This window comes from Papaver somniferum, chromosome 2, assembly GCF_003573695.1.
Source record: "Papaver somniferum cultivar HN1 chromosome 2, ASM357369v1, whole genome shotgun sequence".
In the NCBI taxonomy this organism is placed as follows: domain Eukaryota; kingdom Viridiplantae; phylum Streptophyta; class Magnoliopsida; order Ranunculales; family Papaveraceae; genus Papaver; species Papaver somniferum.
The window spans coordinates 82,923,735-82,941,184 of NC_039359.1; the positions used below are offsets into that span (position 1 = coordinate 82,923,735).

The 17,450-nt window shown below is 37.5% G+C and overlaps 2 protein-coding genes and 1 pseudogene across 2 annotated transcripts; all 3 read right to left on the minus strand.

Annotated features, from left to right (window-relative positions):
- Positions 1 to 224: 224 nt before the first annotated feature.
- LOC113348215 (E3 ubiquitin-protein ligase ATL42-like) lies at positions 225 to 2,202 on the minus strand. The gene has a single exon (XM_026591922.1). It carries the CDS (start codon positions 1,875 to 1,877, stop codon positions 540 to 542), a length of 1,338 nt encoding a protein of 445 aa, XP_026447707.1. The 5' UTR covers positions 1,878 to 2,202; the 3' UTR covers positions 225 to 539.
- A 7,667-nt stretch (positions 2,203 to 9,869) lies between these two features.
- On the minus strand, positions 9,870 to 13,477 carry LOC113348216 (annotated as a pseudogene).
- A 2,565-nt stretch (positions 13,478 to 16,042) lies between these two features.
- Positions 16,043 to 16,753, minus strand: LOC113351507 (F-box protein At3g07870-like). Its single transcript, XM_026595477.1, has one exon. The coding sequence runs from the start codon at positions 16,751 to 16,753 to the stop codon at positions 16,043 to 16,045; it is 711 nt and encodes a 236-aa protein (XP_026451262.1).
- Positions 16,754 to 17,450: the final 697 nt, after the last annotated feature.

Consider the following 17,450-nt stretch of genomic DNA (forward strand, 5'->3'; position numbering starts at 1 on the left):
TTGGACTTTGACAACGGAAAATAAAATATAGAGAAATGTATATGTATATGGTGCAGAGTCTGCAGACAACAAGGAACATGTAGCCAAAATTTCTTAACTATAATAAAATGGATGATGAAACCAGGTTGAACTGCTCTATTATTTCATAAATGTATTTCTCTATAAAATTAGTTCCGGTGATCTAATCAAAGTACATAAACAACAAAACTAGTAATCAAGATTCAGATGGAAAACCCAACACATAAATAAAAATTTGTATCAATTGTAAATTTAATCTTATAGTCACATACAAAAAATAATTACAGTTACATTTGGTACTGGTATAGCCATGACCAAAGGTAAGAAGGGCAATACATCCAATCTGTAGATTGTTGCGTAAAAAATGGCAAATTAAGAAACATTTGTGTAAAAATATGCACAAATAACAGTTTGGAGCCGGTTGTTTTTACCTTCTTTTACTCGGCTCCGCCTAGCGCTGTAAGCATTTGTTAAAGATGTAAAGACATTACCCTTGTTTTTGAAATCTTTGTCTCCGCCGATTAAACTATTGAAACCAATCTTGAATTTTTCGGATGATCCTCGTGATCATGAGGTGGCTTCATTCTCTTCTCTCTACCAGCAATCCACTCGACCGTTTTACGCACAATAGGAAACCAAAGTCTGCTGATTCTCTCCTCTTTTCCGCTTGGATTATTCGGTTCTACACATTTGATTTTACTAAAACCAAAATGTGAAATCCTTGAAATACTTGTAATCTCAGACATGGATCGTTTTGTCGCTGTTGCCGAATTTAAGAACGTGGACCTAGATGATGCAGTAGTCTTGGTAGGGATAGACGTCTCTTCATGACCAGAAGAAACGTCGTTGCTTATCCCACCAGAATTACTAGTTGAGCAGCCAAAAGAAGAAAATCTTTTACTCGACATAAAATTAAGCATTTCAGAATTCAAAGACAATAGATCCGATGAACTCAGGTTACTCCACCGATTCTTGCAAACGATATCGGAAACTATAATCTTGTGTTTGAATTTGTCTAAATGCCCTTCGTCAAGTGCAGTATCATCATGTACTTCTTGATGGTCTATCACGGAACCGTTTTCGGAATTAAGTAGTTCTTGATCCTCATTATACTTCTTGCCATTTTCGTTTTTCCGGAAACTACTACCAATACTAAACCTTGAAGATGATGACCCAAGATGTTGTTGCTCATGATCTTGTTCTCTTTGAACAAAAAGTTCGATATTAGGATCCTCCCGAAGATCCAACGATGACGGATTATGCGAAAGTCTCGAACTATTTGATGACTTAAACATTGACAGATCTTCTGCGTGGACTTTGTGGCGGCAAAGAGGGCAGCTAGAGTGACTTTCAAGCCACTGATCAACACAGTTTATGTGAAATGCATGTTTACATTTCGGTAACAACCGGAGAACTTCAGTATCTTCGAACTTAGATAAACAGACTGCACATTCTAGACCTCGTTTTGATCCTTTAAGAGTTGAGAATTTGAAGAAAGGAAGTGATTCAATTAAGGTTTTATCAATACCTGAAAATCTTGCAGACCTGCTGTCTGAAATAAGCGCATGATCATCTAAGTGACCGCGGAAGTTGTTAATATACACCGGATTTGTCGATACTGCGATATGACAGAATTTTGCATATATCAGAAGCAAAAATGTAAGCGCAAACATCACGGCCAAGATTCCGATCACAACTGCAACACTAGGACGGAAGGAGATGTTCATATCAGGCATCGGAGGCCCATAATAATCATCAGTGACTGGTGGACTTTGTCCTCTGCCGGCTTGGATCAAAAACAGCAGCACAATAGCACGAATGATGAATACACTATATTTACGATTATAATCTTTATTCATTTCGTAGCAGAGTTTCAGATCATCAACGTCGCCTGAAATTTTTTTATACTACCCCGGCGAATATGTTTCCGGGAAGTTTGCTGGAAAAACTTCTTTAAACTGCTCTTAGCTGTTTATCGCGTGCTTATAACTAGTATGTATACCTGTAGATTCTGTACAACTAGTTGTTTTAAGTTTATGCGATGAGATGTGCCGTAACTTGTACATGATCTGACAAGTGAGTTGCATTATGAATGCATCTTCTTCTTCATTAATGTAAGGCGATTTAAATGTCAACTAGAGGCCTGTTTGTATCTATCTGATCTGTCTGCACTTGTTTGAACTAGTGAAAAGAGCATATGCATGATGCACGTGTATAGTTTATTACGATGGTTTTGGTTATATTCTTTTTTCTGGCTGAGAGACGGAATAATTTGGAGGTTGGGAGCAGGGTAGGTAGCATCCCGGAAAGGGACTCATGACCACCTAAAAGTCTACAAGTTTATAGATAAAATTTTAAAATATGTATTTTTAAAAAAATAAAAAAATTTGGAATATATGTCTGTTAATTGGCTTGTCTCAATGGATTAATTATAGAAGTTGAAAGGGAAAAATCGTAAACCAAACGTACGAGTGTCCACTCTACACCTCAAACAAATCTAAAATATGGACAATCACGAAATTCTGATCTAAACAAATAACTAGGCCAGGAATTGTGTATGTCAAAATTGGACCTAAGCAAAAATTATATTGACCATTTCAGTTTATTGTACTACCTCCGTTTCTGGAAAAAAGTATTACATTCATTTTTTCATTTTAGCTTAAATTCCAAAAATAGAGATACTATTATAATCTGATAGATTGGGTATACCCAATAAGACGAAATAAGGTCATTCTGAAGTAAAAAAAAAATCTCTTAACCAAATATTTTCTAAATGACTAAATTGCCCCCACAATGATTAGCTCTAATTTAATTGAAATGATTAGATTAGTTAAATTAGTTGGATTAGTTAGTTGATTTATAAGTTGGGTTTTAGAAATAATCTAGAGGGAGAATTAGAATGAAGTAGTAGAGGAAGTTTTGGTGGGGGGAAAAGTTAGGGTTTTTGAGAAATTTGTGATATGAGTGATATGAGTGATATGAGTGATTCTAATCCTAATTTAGAAGTAGGGGAGCCTTCTAATTTCCCTCCTACAGATGAGTACTTGTATGATGATCTACCAAATCATGATCAAATGGATTATTTGCATGATGCTCACTTTTATTTTCCTCAAACTCAAGATGGTTATGAGAGTGATGAATGTGTTGAGCCAAATGAAGAATCTATTGAACCATTACAAGAAAAGGGAGATGAAAATAATCAGGTACAAAACTTACGTGGTGAAGAATGTGATTTTTCCATGCAAAAAGATGGATTTTTTTCCACTTTTGCTGCCCAGTATCGGCAAGGCTGCCGACATTATTTCTCTTGAAGAAAATGCCGACTTTTCATGAGCAGTAATGTGGCCGGAAGGTTCTAAAAATTAAAACTTGCCGACGTTTCCTGAGCAGTAATAGAGCCGGAAGGTTATAAAATTTGAACCTTGCCGACTATTTAATTTTTGCAGCACAGGAGACGTATTTGGAACATGTTTAAGCCGGCAAGGTTTTGGAATCCTCGACCTTGCCGACTTTTATATGGTCGGCAATGAAAAGTTTTTATAGCATGCCGGCTAGTGTATGGTCGGTTCTGTTTTTTATATAGACCTTGCCGACTATTGCAGTATATGTCAACTAACTTTTGATGTTTTGTAGATTGTTGCATTGGTACCGATGAAGGATCAGCCTCAAGCTCACGGTATTAGGGGTCCTGATACTTCCTCACATTACGCTAATGATTTGGAATGGGAGGATAAAATGGACGCGGTCAATTGGATTGTTGAGAAAGCAAAACAGAAAATGTACATTCTAGTGAAAAATACCCAACAAAAAGATACACGGTTTGAAATGGTATGTGAGTGTTATGGGTCGCCGGACGGAAGTCACAAGAGAAAGGGTTATGTGTATGATAAGAAGACGATTAGGGTGTACAAGACGAAGTCAAAGAAGTGTGGATGCCCATTCAAGATTATATTTTAGAGGAATAAAGAAACCGATAACGTGTGGAGAATGAGTAGAGTTGATGTTGGTTGGCATAACCATAAAGATCCGGAAACTCTGGTTGGGCATTGTCAAGTTGCCAAGTTGAAACCGCACGAGTTCGAACAAGTAAGAACAAGTTGGGGAATTAAACCAAGCAAGCTCCTTCTTAATTTCAAGAGGGATGACAAGAATAACCTCTCTTCATTGTCTACAATTTATGCCGCCAAGGAAACTATCAAAAGAATTAAATGGGATGGAAGAAAAGTGATGGAAGAATAACAATGGTTAGTACACAAATACAACTACACGGTGAGACACCATGTGTCATCGGAGGGCATGGTGGATCATCTTTTTCTTGCACATCCCGATATGATTCAATTGGCGTGTTGCTTTTACCAAGTTTATTCATGAGTTGTACTTATAAGACGAATAGGTACAACATGCCTTTGTTGAACATTGTAGGACAAACCTCGGATAAGCAATCGTTCACGGTGGCACGTTGTTTTATGGATCGTGAGAAGTATGATAGCTATATTTGGGAATTAGAAACTTTGAAGCTTCTCTACCACGAAGACGAGACTCCCGGGGTTATAGTGACCGACAATGAGCAAGGAATAATGAACGCCGTGAGGATAGTTTTTCCAAATGCACAAAATTTTCTTTGCACTTGGCATATACAATGCAATCTTAGAAAGAATTGTAGAAATCATATACAAAAACCAAAGGAAAAGAAAGGTATTAAACGTGAAAAGGAGGAAGATGAACGTCTTAGCAAACTAACTAAAGAGGAGCGAGATAAGGAGAAAGAGAAAGAAGATGAAGAATGGAAAGCGGGCGAGATCAAATTTGGGTTATTCATGAATGCGTAGGATAAAGTGATTTGGTCGATGAGTGTGGGAAGATATGAGTTAAACTTGAAGGATTTCGAGGATGAGTGGGGCGTTGATTACCCCAAAGTAGTGGAATATTGCAAGAGACAATGGTTGAGGCCACACAAAGAGAGGTTTGTGTATGCTTTTACTTACGACTATAAACATTTCAAACTTGAGTCCACAAGTATGGTAGAGGAAGCTCATGGGAGACTAAAAGGTATACTTTTCACGAGTCAAAAATGGGATTGTGACGGTGCAACATGCTATCCATGAGTACACTAATAATGATATCGACAAGATAAGAAAGCAATTCGAAGAAAGTAGGTTCCGGAAGTTGAAGGAGTTTAAGGAGGATGATTGGTTGCTTGTTGGTATACATAGAAATGTCTCGCATTGGGCAATACGTTTCATGATGAAACATATCTCATTGTATAAAAAGTATAAAAGGTATGAAGACCCGAGCACTCTTTGTAAGTGTAGGATAATAAAGGCTATCGGACTTCCATGTCTTCATAAGCTTGGCGCGTATAAAACTCCCATTCCTATTGGAGATATCGATCCTTATTCGAAGCAACTATCTTTCAAACCGGCTCCAAGAGAATATCCCGGTGAAGAGTTTGGCGACATGGAACTTGGGAGAATAATCCTCGAAAAGTACCCCAAGTTGAATAGGTTGGACAAACAAACTATGAAGCACAAGTTGAATGAAGAACTTGGCGAACTTGGCGATTGTTTACCCTTTTATGGAAGAACTTCAAGAACCGGCGAAACAAGATCCTAACGGTAGACCATCTACTCCGAAGACGAGGGCGGAAGAAAGGGAACAAATTAAAGAGTATTTGAGTACAAAGTACGACCAATCCGAAAGGGAACAAATTAAAGAGCATTTGAGTAAAAAGTGTGATCCATCCGGACATGTTTATACCGAGGTGCAATACAAGGAGGAGCCGGAAGAGGTCGTCCGAGAAAGAAACAACTACACCAAATATTTCAAACTTGAATCCAAATAGCACTCCACTTCTTAAGAGTCAAGCAAGTGTGGAATTTGTTGGAAATAAAAGGGGTCGGCCAAGGAAGGATTCAACTACACCAACGGTCTCAAACTTGAATCCAAATGGCACTCTACCTCTTGAGAGTCAAGCAAGCCAAGGAGATGTTGCGAAGAAAATAGGTCGTCCAAGGAAGGTAGTACAACCGGTGTTGCAAGAGTATCGCGTACAACTCCCTCCAATTATTCAAGAGTTCGTTATTGGTATCAGCGACGTCCCAAAGGATGGAAATTGTGGGTTTCACGCTGTCTCGCAACAATTGGGATACCTAAGTGGAGCGGTTGAGGAGAATCTCACCCAATGACAATACATAAGAAAGAAGATGGTCGTCAGACTAGAAAATGACAAGGAGTTTCATATCTCAATGATGCTAGAAGGTTCCATGGAGGAAAAAGAAGCAACTTTTAAAGATTTGCTAACTAGTGTTAAAGGCCCGGAGAGAAATTCACCGGTCAAATGAGAGCATTGGATGAGAATGCCAAAGTGTGGTCATCTATTGGCGGATACGTGGTCATGCATGGTACATTTTTTTAGTAAGGGACTATCTATAACATTTGCACCGAAACATGCGGTTTGTGTCGAGCAACTCAAGCACAGAAGAATTGTCATGGCTTTGGTGGATAACAATCATTTTATTGATCTACAACTTAATAAGGAATGTCCATTACCTCCTCTTTGTAGTCTTAGTTTTTGGGAGAAGTTCACAAATAACAAGAGCAAGGAATGGATGAAACTTTATGAGGATAACATGGACCTTTGGAATGTTTTAGATGAGTCTAGGGAAGGTCCCATAGATTTGACTAAAGGAGGTTCAATAGATTTGAGTGAACTCCCTCCAATAGATTTGAGTGATGAGTGATTATGATTTGGGAATAAGGAATCTTTTTGTGTAATGTAATTTGGAGTACTACACAAAACATTCGTACTTTTTGGAGTACTTTTGTAATCGCATGCGTGTTTTGTGTAATGTACTTTGGAGTACTACAAATGAATGAAATGGATGTGGTTTTATTGGTGTATACTCATTTGGTTGACAATGTATTGTTATACGACCCTGCCGATCTTCCCAGGGTCGTTATGTTTTACTTTCGTCAGGTTACCGGCGGCACTGCGTGACAGAACAGGAAAAAAATGCCTGGGACGGTCGGCAAGGTCTTGGTTTTGCAAGTTGCCGGCTTTTCTTTGGTCAACATGGTTTATGAGGATAACCATGCCGGATAAGAACTCCCTCAAAAAAAGTTTTTCCTGGATGTTCTTTTCTATTATGGCCGACAAGGTTGATTAGGAGAACCATGCTGGCCATGCATGCCGATCAGAAAAGAAAAAAAGTTGTTCCTGGATGTTCTCTTCTATTATAGTCGGAAGTGTTTTTTAGGAGAACCCTGCCGTCGGTAGTGTAACCAGCATAGTTTGTAAACAGATAAGTTCCGACTGTTAAGCCGGCGGCACGCTTTTAGTTTAGTATAATGCCGACTATACATCGGATACAAACCTTAAAAACTTAATTAGAGCATACAAACCTTAATTAAAGCATACAAACGTTAAAAACTTAACCCTAACACATTTGGGACATAGATAGTATATTTTTCTGGTACACAATTTCGTAGGAGAGGTAATTAGCTTCATCTTACCGTCGCAACATGGATCTGTAAACGGTAGAAGGTTGATTTTAGCAACTTCATCTTCATACGGAGCTAGGCGCTCATCTATCCAATAGAAAAACTCACAACAAGTGCATTTTGAAGCATAAGGCTGATATACACCTCCTATTGCAGCTTTCATGAGAAATAAGAATCCCTTACAACCTTCAATAGTGCATTTGCTTCCTTCAAAGGGACAATCGTTTGCAAAATTACCACTCAGTGTACAAAGACTACAAATATTTGGTTGTGTTGCACTTGAAACTTCCATTCTTTATGAAAGGTTGAAGATGATGTTGAGAATGCTTTTATAATAATAACACACCTAATATCTTGATTTTGAAATTTATAGTCGTTGAGCATTCAATGGCTTGTACTTGGTACCGAAAAAGTGCAACTAACATTTAAGTCGGCAAGGTATAGATTTAAAACCATGCCGACCACCACTCCCTGACAGCATTGTGGCATATAAAGCCTGGTATGGTCGACAAGGTAGAGTTTACACACCATGCTGACTCAGTAAAACTCTAATATTGTCTAAAACTGCATAAAAAAAATTAAGTTCTAAAGCAACTGAAATTGAAAATTAACATAAGTTTAACAACTCTAAAACCACAAACTAACAGTTCAAAACGTAAAGTAATAGTTCAAACCACAATCTAAGTTTTAAAGCAAGCGAAACATTATAAAATTTAAGAATTTCATGGATCCTTCTTGTTGTTGTTATCTTCCTCCATATCACTAGCTTTTTCCCCACCACTAGCTTTTGCTCCAGCATCTGCTTTTGCTTTTCCCTTATCTGGACCTATGTAGTCACCAACCTCATTGTAATAGGGGTTCACTCCAAAAAAGTCACATGCCCTGAAAAAATTCTTGGATCAACCTCCTCTTCTTCCTCCTCTGATAATGTGCATTCTTCATAGTTGAGGGGATTGCTAGGACTGTTCATAAACCTTAGGAATTCTTCAGAATCTTTCTTATCCATCAGAAGTAACTTTCTTACAGGGCAATTCTCTTCAGTTTCATCTTTAGGATCTTCTACATTGGGATAAATTCCGTCAATAAATTCTAATAGCTCTTCTGCAGTTACCGTACAAGGGGTATCTTCTATTGTTGCCTCTGGGAACCTAAACAATACACAAATAAGAGATATGAAAATTCTAAACATTGAAACATGGTTCTGTTAATACAGCCGGCATGGTCGAGAATATATACAGTGCCGACTAATACGTGGTCGGCATGGTTATAACCATCCACCAAGCCGACCAAAACACAGCCGATAGAGTCTTATTCAAGAAAGATGCCGGCTATAACTAATGAAAATCAAGTTTTTGTGACCTCAAGTCGGCATGGTACAAGTATAAGACAATGTCGGCCAGATGTAAGTCGGCAGGGTTTGTTAATATACCATGCCGCCCTGGTTATTGTCTAACAGTGGCCATGGCTACTATAAAAAGTCGGCAGGTTATTCATCTTAATACCATGCCGGCTCTTACAAAACAACAGCCGTCGGCATGGTTTTAAATTATCGACCTTGCCGACCAAAAACCCTGAAAATCATAATTCTCGATTTCTAACCTAATATAACAATCATATAACACATAAGAATAATGGGTTGAGTTTAGAAATCGCTTACAGTCTTCTTTTCACCGGTGGAGGTTTTTTTCCAACATTCTCAGGGATTGGATTTTCGGGTTCGCTAGTTCCAACTTTTTCCTTACCTTTTCCCTCTGATTTGGATCTTCTCATGTTACCTGTTGAATCTCTCTTGCTACTGGATCGAACCATTTTTGGTAAAATATCAAAATTGAAAATTTTGGTTGATTTTTGGTTGATGGAATAAGATGAAGAAAGGAGAAGAAAAGAGGGATTAGAGAAGATAGATTAGAAGAAGATTAAACTTTTTAAGTTTAGGGTTTAATTTTAGGTTAATTAGAGCAGGGGTACTAAAGTAACTTCATCCTGCTTTGACCTCCCCTTAGTAAGGACACATGTCGATTTAAATTTGGGTATACCCCAATCTCGCCAGGTATTATGAGCTCAATTCCGCCATAATCAGTGTGTCCTCCTGCCGGTGACGAGAAAAAAAATCTTTGGTTTTTCGGGGCACTCAAAATTTAATTCCTGGCCTATGCAAAAATCATATTGACAGTTTTTCTTTTCTTGCCTTTCTTTTTGATGTTTAAATCTTGTCAATTCTACCAGTGAGTACTGAGTAGTGACCCCTTCAATAAAAAATTTAACCTTTTTTGTTAAAAATCTTGACAACAGCAAATTGTCTTCAAATTCTTCTTCTCATTTTTCTTTTTTTCTTTTTTTTTTGTGGTTGATGGAAACAAGTTTATCTTTTATTGATTAAAAACATAAAAACAGGTACAGCCAAGCCAAATGATATATGATACAAAGAGGTACAACAAAAAGTTATGCTACAGGATTATCAAAAACTGAAGAAAACAAAAATCATAGAGAAGCAAATGTTCCATGAAAACCATAAGGAACTCTTTGCGGCAACGTAATTTTGGCAACAGCTTCACTTTCAAACTTCTTGGTATCGATAATATGGACCTGAAAACAAATGAATAAATTTATAAGTAAATATCACAAAATAGCATCCCAAGCGCAAATAATCTGCAATATAGACAAGGGATGCGTAAACCATTGAGTGAGCTTACTTGAGATACATTGGTCTCTTCATTATGAACATAGGAAATAAGGCAACCATCATCTTCATCTGAGCTATGTTCAGGATTTGATACAAAAACAGCTCCAGAACAGTAAGTGTTCTTCCCAAAATTGTGATATTCAACTTTTATTGGCTTCTCTGAATCTGAATCATTAACATCTGAATGGTCCTTCGTCTGAATCACATGAAAACGTAAAGATCAACTGTGCGCAGCGTGATACGTATATATTTTTGGCGGATTATATATACAGGGTCGCGTAAACTCTACATGTGCATGCCATCAGATGTGAGACGGCAGTGCGTTATTATGATGCTAGTGTAAACTCAAGATCAGCTGATGGCAAATGAGCTGAATTTAAGCAATCACATTTCCTTAAGATCCAAATGACAACGGCCACCTACTGAGCTAGCTGCAGGCTGGATGAAATTGTTTTTGAAGCATCTCTGAAACAATAATAAGAATAAAAAGATTACCTGTATTGTGCTAGTTGCTTGTTCATCGAAGTGTAGCTTCACTACCATTCCATACTTGGCCATCCCTACATAAATTAGATGAAATGCTTACAATAAAGAGCACGAAGGAACAAAGTAGTCAAAATGTATATAAGAATACAGGAAAACTGATGATTTGAGGGATTATTTCAAATTTCTTACTACAAGTGGAGCTTTCTACTAAATCAACAACCTGTAAGTACCCATATTTGTTTCTGCGCCAGAGTACTTTTCATTAATCATCGGGAAATCCATGGAAAAAGAAGTATCAGTAAGGTACTGCTCTCTAACTTCTCCGTTTTTCATGTTTAATCTCCATTCATACACTTGAGATAAAAATGACCCATATTCACTTGTAGTGTTAGGATTAAATCCTCTCGAAAACCATTCGAATTTATTCAGTCCGAACTCAGGTCCTGGAATAATTGATGCACTGGCTCTACATCCTCTCACAACAACCTGTTTCAGTATAAACATGCACCAAAAGTTTAGCTTGGCAAAATATGTGCAACAAATAACATCTTATTGGTTTCTTATAGAGAGAGCTTCGAGCGAGAAAGTGAAGCCTGGAGAGTTACCTCATTCCCGTCCTCAAAGCAATTGATAATGTGAAATGTGCAATGTGGTTTTATCTGAAACCACTGAACTGAATCAGCGTCACCGTATCTAGGCATCACTCCTATCCTTGCATAGCCTTCTTTATCATACTTTATTAATCTACAAATGGCAAATAGTGACAATCTAGTGCTCTAATTCCTAGTTAAGGACAAATTATATTTACAGTACTAAGAACAAGGATAAGGAAGAAAAATACTTACGGACCGCCTTTAATGAGTCTGTTAATGTTTATAGTAAGGGGTATATCCATGATCACATTGTACCTAGGAACAAGACAAATGACTGGGGGGTTCACTTGTTGAGACACATAAAGACTGTATTTTTGTATCATTTAGAGCATAAATCTTACTTTGCTGTTACCCCCAGCTCATGGCAAAGACTACTTCTTTTGAATTTGAGATCAACTTTATGAACTAATTTCTTCCCATCAGCTGCAAACAAGAAATGTTTCATCAAGTCCGTGAACTACCCATACTTCAATTACTATGCAAGTGCATAATCCTCTTTTTGTACTTTGCCAGTTACCTGAGACGACTCCCAAAACAAAGAAAGGCTCCACGGCGTCGACTCCCATTACTACTAGCTCTCCCGTTCCAGGAGCTTTCTGCAATTTTATCAACAAATTACATGGTGTCAAAATCACTTTGCAGTAAAACACAACTAAAATGTCAAGGGATCGACACAAATAAATACGAACCTTTGGATGACTAGTAAAAGGACGATCCCAAGCACCACCTATATCCCAGTTTCCTAATGTTTTCAAAGTCTTTATGTCTATCTCTTGTGGCACATAATTCTCCGCAACCGAATAGAACTTCTTACCATGCTCAAAAACATTTGTGTTGCTGATGACTTTGTTGAATTTTCCAAATCTCAACTGCAAAGCAACTATATGAAAAATGAGTACTATAAAAGAGAGTAATAATGAGTCAATATCCATAATGTGAACTGCAGAGTGTACTTTATTGATGTGAACTTGCGCCCTGGTCTATGATGTCAAAAACAAATAGCCATTAGCCACTGCCGAATGGAATAGCCTTTGCAAAATGCAACAATATGTTCATGAGATGCGAAATATATATGACTAATCTAAAGGATTTCTAATGTAAAACAGTGGTGAGTGGGAGACTATATGTACATACCAGATTTAAAAAATAGGCTGCTGAAATAGCTGTAGAATCTCCTTCAATGGCAGGAAGGAAACTAGGTCTATTTCTTTGTTTTTCTATTTTGAATGACTCTGTTTCAACATATTTATTCCTGTAAGAAACAATCCAACTTCCATGGCTATCTTTAGTCAAGTATAAAGCATGAACCATTCCTTCTCCTTCAATCCAACAATGACTTGATCGGCCAAACATTGAGGTTGTCGAATTAAAACCTCCAAATAGAGGATTGGGGCCTGCATTTACATAAATCATAGTAACTATACCGTGCAACCGAGAATCTTGAATGTTCATGAATTACTTCTACAAAAAATGAACAACGAAAGACATCAGGCAGAGCCAGGTAGGGGCAGTTGCTCCCATTTGCTAACTGGCTCTACACTGAATCGAGACTACTTAAACGAATAAAACATTTTACTTACCATTTCTTATGTAAATACCATTTGGAAAGTTGCCTGGAATATTGCCTTCAATACTTGCAATACATAATGCATCACCAATCTCTTGAATTGGTGCAAAATTGGCCTACATTATCAGAAGGTGGATTTCCTGGATTTAACACTAAATTTTAACTATTAAGTTCAATACTGGATAAAAATGAGTTTAAATGTGTTACCTGCGAAGGGAGCAATGGCTGATCAATAAACTGAAATCCATTGTCCACAATTGCGTCTAATAATCTCTCCCGGGTTTTCTTCATTGCTTGCGAAAAATCGACTTTCATTTGAAGTTTTTGCAATGATTTCAAGAATGGCTTTACAGTAGGATCTAAGGAAATCTTAATATTTCCGGAATTTGGAGACACAGAAGGCTTATTAGCAGAGGCATTAATCATTACTTGATGTACTGCACTAGAAGAAAAAACCATTGTATGAAAAGTTGGTTATTTCTTGCAACTAAAAATTCTGCAGTATTTTGATGTGAAACTGGTTCACTTCGATATTTACACACCCAACAAAAATAAAAAGACAACAGAGCACCTTGTGAGAATTCTTCTTGGAGTTATGATAAGGACGGATGAGCATCAAAGACATTTACTTCCCTCCAAAAGTCTATGGTGTTCAGATTCTGGATTTTTCAGAATATCCTCTTCAACTGGTATTATAGAAACAAATGTTTTTTTTTTTCTTTTTTTTTGTTTATTGTGGCTAGATAAGGGAACAAACAAAAAGCAGAGAGCAAAGAGATAAAAGCTTACAACAAAGGGATGACTCAGGACACAGCATGCTCAAACCAATAGGAGGAGAAGAAAGCCACCAACCAGTGTATTTTTTTTATTACTGCTGAAGTCAAGAAGTTGAAAAGGACTGGGCTCATCTGAATTAGCTTTAGGTAGGCCTGACTGGAAACGGGGTGCCCAAATTGATGATTGATGCCTGCACACTAGTTATAGTAATACAAGGCAAACTACATATTGTTCTCAAGAACAATTACATCGTAACATTGATTACCAAAGCTGTACAAGATTACAAGAAAAATAAAATGTTGGGATCCATTAAAAAATTACTAATCGTCATTAATAACAAGAATATATTTAATTTCCTCCTGCGGCAAAATTGTACTAAAATACAGAAACGCGTAAGAACTAAGATCTAGACTTGGTTTTTCTCATAGAAGACGGTCGTGGGATTGTTGTCGGCCTTGGTGTTAACACAAGTGGTAACTCACTTCTCAGCCAACCGTAGGCATCTATTACTTCTGTAGTTAGTCTCTTGAGCACATTAAATCTGTTTGTGTGGACATTTAAGGCCAATATATTTGTGTTACGGTATGCCAGAAATATAACCTGTCTATCGACAGGATGGAAAGCTAATGGGCATACCTCAGTGCCAGGATATAAGTAGTCCTTGAACCATATATATCATTATCGCGTGCCAACATATTCTGTAGCTCAATCTTGTGAACCAATTCCCACACGGACGTATAGGACGATTGGTTGTTAATCCAAATACACAATGTCATCGCTTTTCGCTGAAATTGGCTATAACATATGCTTTTGCCTGACTCTCCAAGACACTGATAATCAAAATCTTCTTCATCTCTCCCGTCGGGTAATTTCATTAGCTCGCACTGACATTGCTTAAGATCATAAGCTATGATTCTACTTTGACGTTCTCCTTCAAACCAATACAAGACTCTTTCATTTGTACTCAAAATACTTCCAGTGCACACTCTATCATAATCACAGACACCATTGTGTGGATCCCACATATCAAATTTTCCCCAAGTGAGTCCAGGAGGGCTTGAGACTTCATGCACATTCCATTTACCCAATTCAGAAGAGAACACCTGAATTTCAAATTTGGTTGGCAGACTTGAACTACCCAAATAGTGTCTGCACCTGTTATCAAAGCCTTGAATGCGCACAACCATGAAACTACTACTACTACCAGTACTGGATGTGGTGGTGGAGGAACAATTTGATTGACAGATGAAACCATGTAAGAAGCACGGTTTGATCCTTTCATGTTTTCCTTTACGATTAGGAATCATACCCAAAATTCTTTTTGTGAGTGGATTAACAACATAGTAATTACATTTATCTGTTGCAACCAGAATCAAGGCATTACTAGAACCTACTAGACATAATTTTCTGGTTAATTTGTGAAGTTTTGAGTGAATGAATTTTAAAGAGAACCCATCATCATGTACAAATTTGGACGAGAGAAGATCAGATGATGCAACTGCAAGATGCCCATAAAATGAATAATAGCTTGCACACAGAGTTTTGAGTGTTCTAGTTAGAAGAGAAAACCATACCTTGGAGACACAGGTGAACTTGTATAAGGATTCTAATGGAAGATATTGGAAAGTTCCAGCAACACTTCTTCTGGTATGAACAAGTTTGGGTTGATGATTTCTATATCATAGTTGATGATTTTCATGGTGGTAATGGAATTTGGATGAAATCTTCTCGGCTTCAACTAATTGGAACTTCTCAAAGTTGAATTCTTGTTCCCAATCAACAAACAAAATCATCAATAACAACCAAATTCAATATCTGAACATTTTAAACACAAATCGAACGGAAATTAGAGACTAAAAACTTCAGATCTGAGAATTTAAACGGAAACAGATATCTAATCAACCTAATAAGGGTAGAAAGTCAAGTTTGTGTTATGGTCAAATATTATTGGCCAAAGTCATGTAAACTGTCGGTTCTACATAACTGACAGCATTTGTATTGTTGTCAATTTCGTATAACCGGCAGCATCAGTATTATGAGTGTGTCAGTATTTGGAGGGAATAATCTTTTCTTCCCTCCTCCATATGGCCTGTATAACAGCATAAGGGAACAAATGCCGAAAGACATTAAAAGCATTCAATCAATAGCATTCTCGGAACAGGAAGATTAGTGCAGTGCTCAAAGCATTCAACCATTCAAAGAAACTACCAGAGCAAATATACTGAATTGGATGATTCAAATGAACTAAAAACAAACAAATAAATTTTTTTTGAAGATTCAACTAAACTTAAAACAGAGAAGCAATAAAAATATCTGATCACACAAGTAAATAGACACTTAGACAGAAAGATGTGGTGTTCAGTGCATCGAAAACTGAATGACATCAAATTCTCCGTTGTCCTTTCTCTGCTGTGTTACGAAATATTCCTCTGGTGTTGGATTAGCAGCATATCTTTTTCTGGACCGACACTTTTCTCCAAGAGCTTTAAGGGAAACAAAGCTGTTCATGTGAGGAATTGCCCGGCAGAAAATGCCATCCAACAAGAACTTCTCCATGGTTGCAGTCTTAGGATCATAAGACCAGATAGTAGAAGACTTGTACCACATTAGGAATTTACCACTCTGTGTAAGGGCGAATGGCAATGCATCAATTGGTAAACTCAACTCCTTGATCCATGTCAGTAAGTCGTACTCTTGCTCATTCATGTCATAACTACTGCTCCCCTCTTTCTTCCTTAAGAACCATATATCTAAGAATTTGTCCTGCGTTTGATGAATAAAACACAAGCATCCTCCGAAAACCTCAAGTTCAAAACTGTTTGTAACATCTAAAGCACTGACAAAAGGTGGTGATGGGAGCAAGTAGAACTTCTCCTCTGCCAAATCGAAGGACACGATCTTTTGCTCTTTATCAAGCCAATGAAGCGCTCCATTTGCAAATGCACCAAACGGAGAACGACGACACAGGAAACCATCCTGAATATGCCGCAGTGAGTAAGGGGTTTCTCCAATGTCTCTCCAGACACTACATCTGCCACCACCAAGTGTATATCCGTGAACCCGTCCCATGTCTTGGTTCTGGATATAATAAATTTTTATGATTTTGGAAACTTCAGTTTTGAGAATCTGTCTCTTCGTGAGGAAAATACCCTAGTACTTCAGTTGTGCCAGCGATGGCAACTTTGAAAGATTACATGTTCCCAACTAGGTCCACCCGAGCTTCGTACATTAAATTGCCAGCCACTACGGCTAATTTCGAGATAAAACCTAGTATTCTTCAGATGATCCCTATATTCTTAGGAAAAGACAATGAGAACCCTTATTTTCATATTAGGGACTTTGAGGAAATTTGTGGGACAATTAGAATAAAAGACCTTACTGATGAAGTCTTGAAACTTAAGATGTTTCCCTTTTCCTTGAGAGATAAATCCAAGACTTGTCTGAACAACCTACCATCTGAATCCATTGAAACATGGCAGGAACTTATTGCTGCTTTCTATATGAAATTCTACCCTAAGCATAAAACTACGTCTGTTAGGCAGAAAATTATTGCTAGTGTGCAACAAGAGGGAGAGTCTCTTTATAGGTTCTTAGAGAGATTCAATGATATCCTATCCCAGTGTCCTCACCATGGATTTGATAATATGAAACTCGTAGATATTATTTATGATGGTTTAGACTATTCAACCAAAGCCATGTTTGAGTCTATGTGCGCTGGTGAGTTCACTAGTAAAAGTGTTGATGATGCTTTCACCTTCTTAGGAGT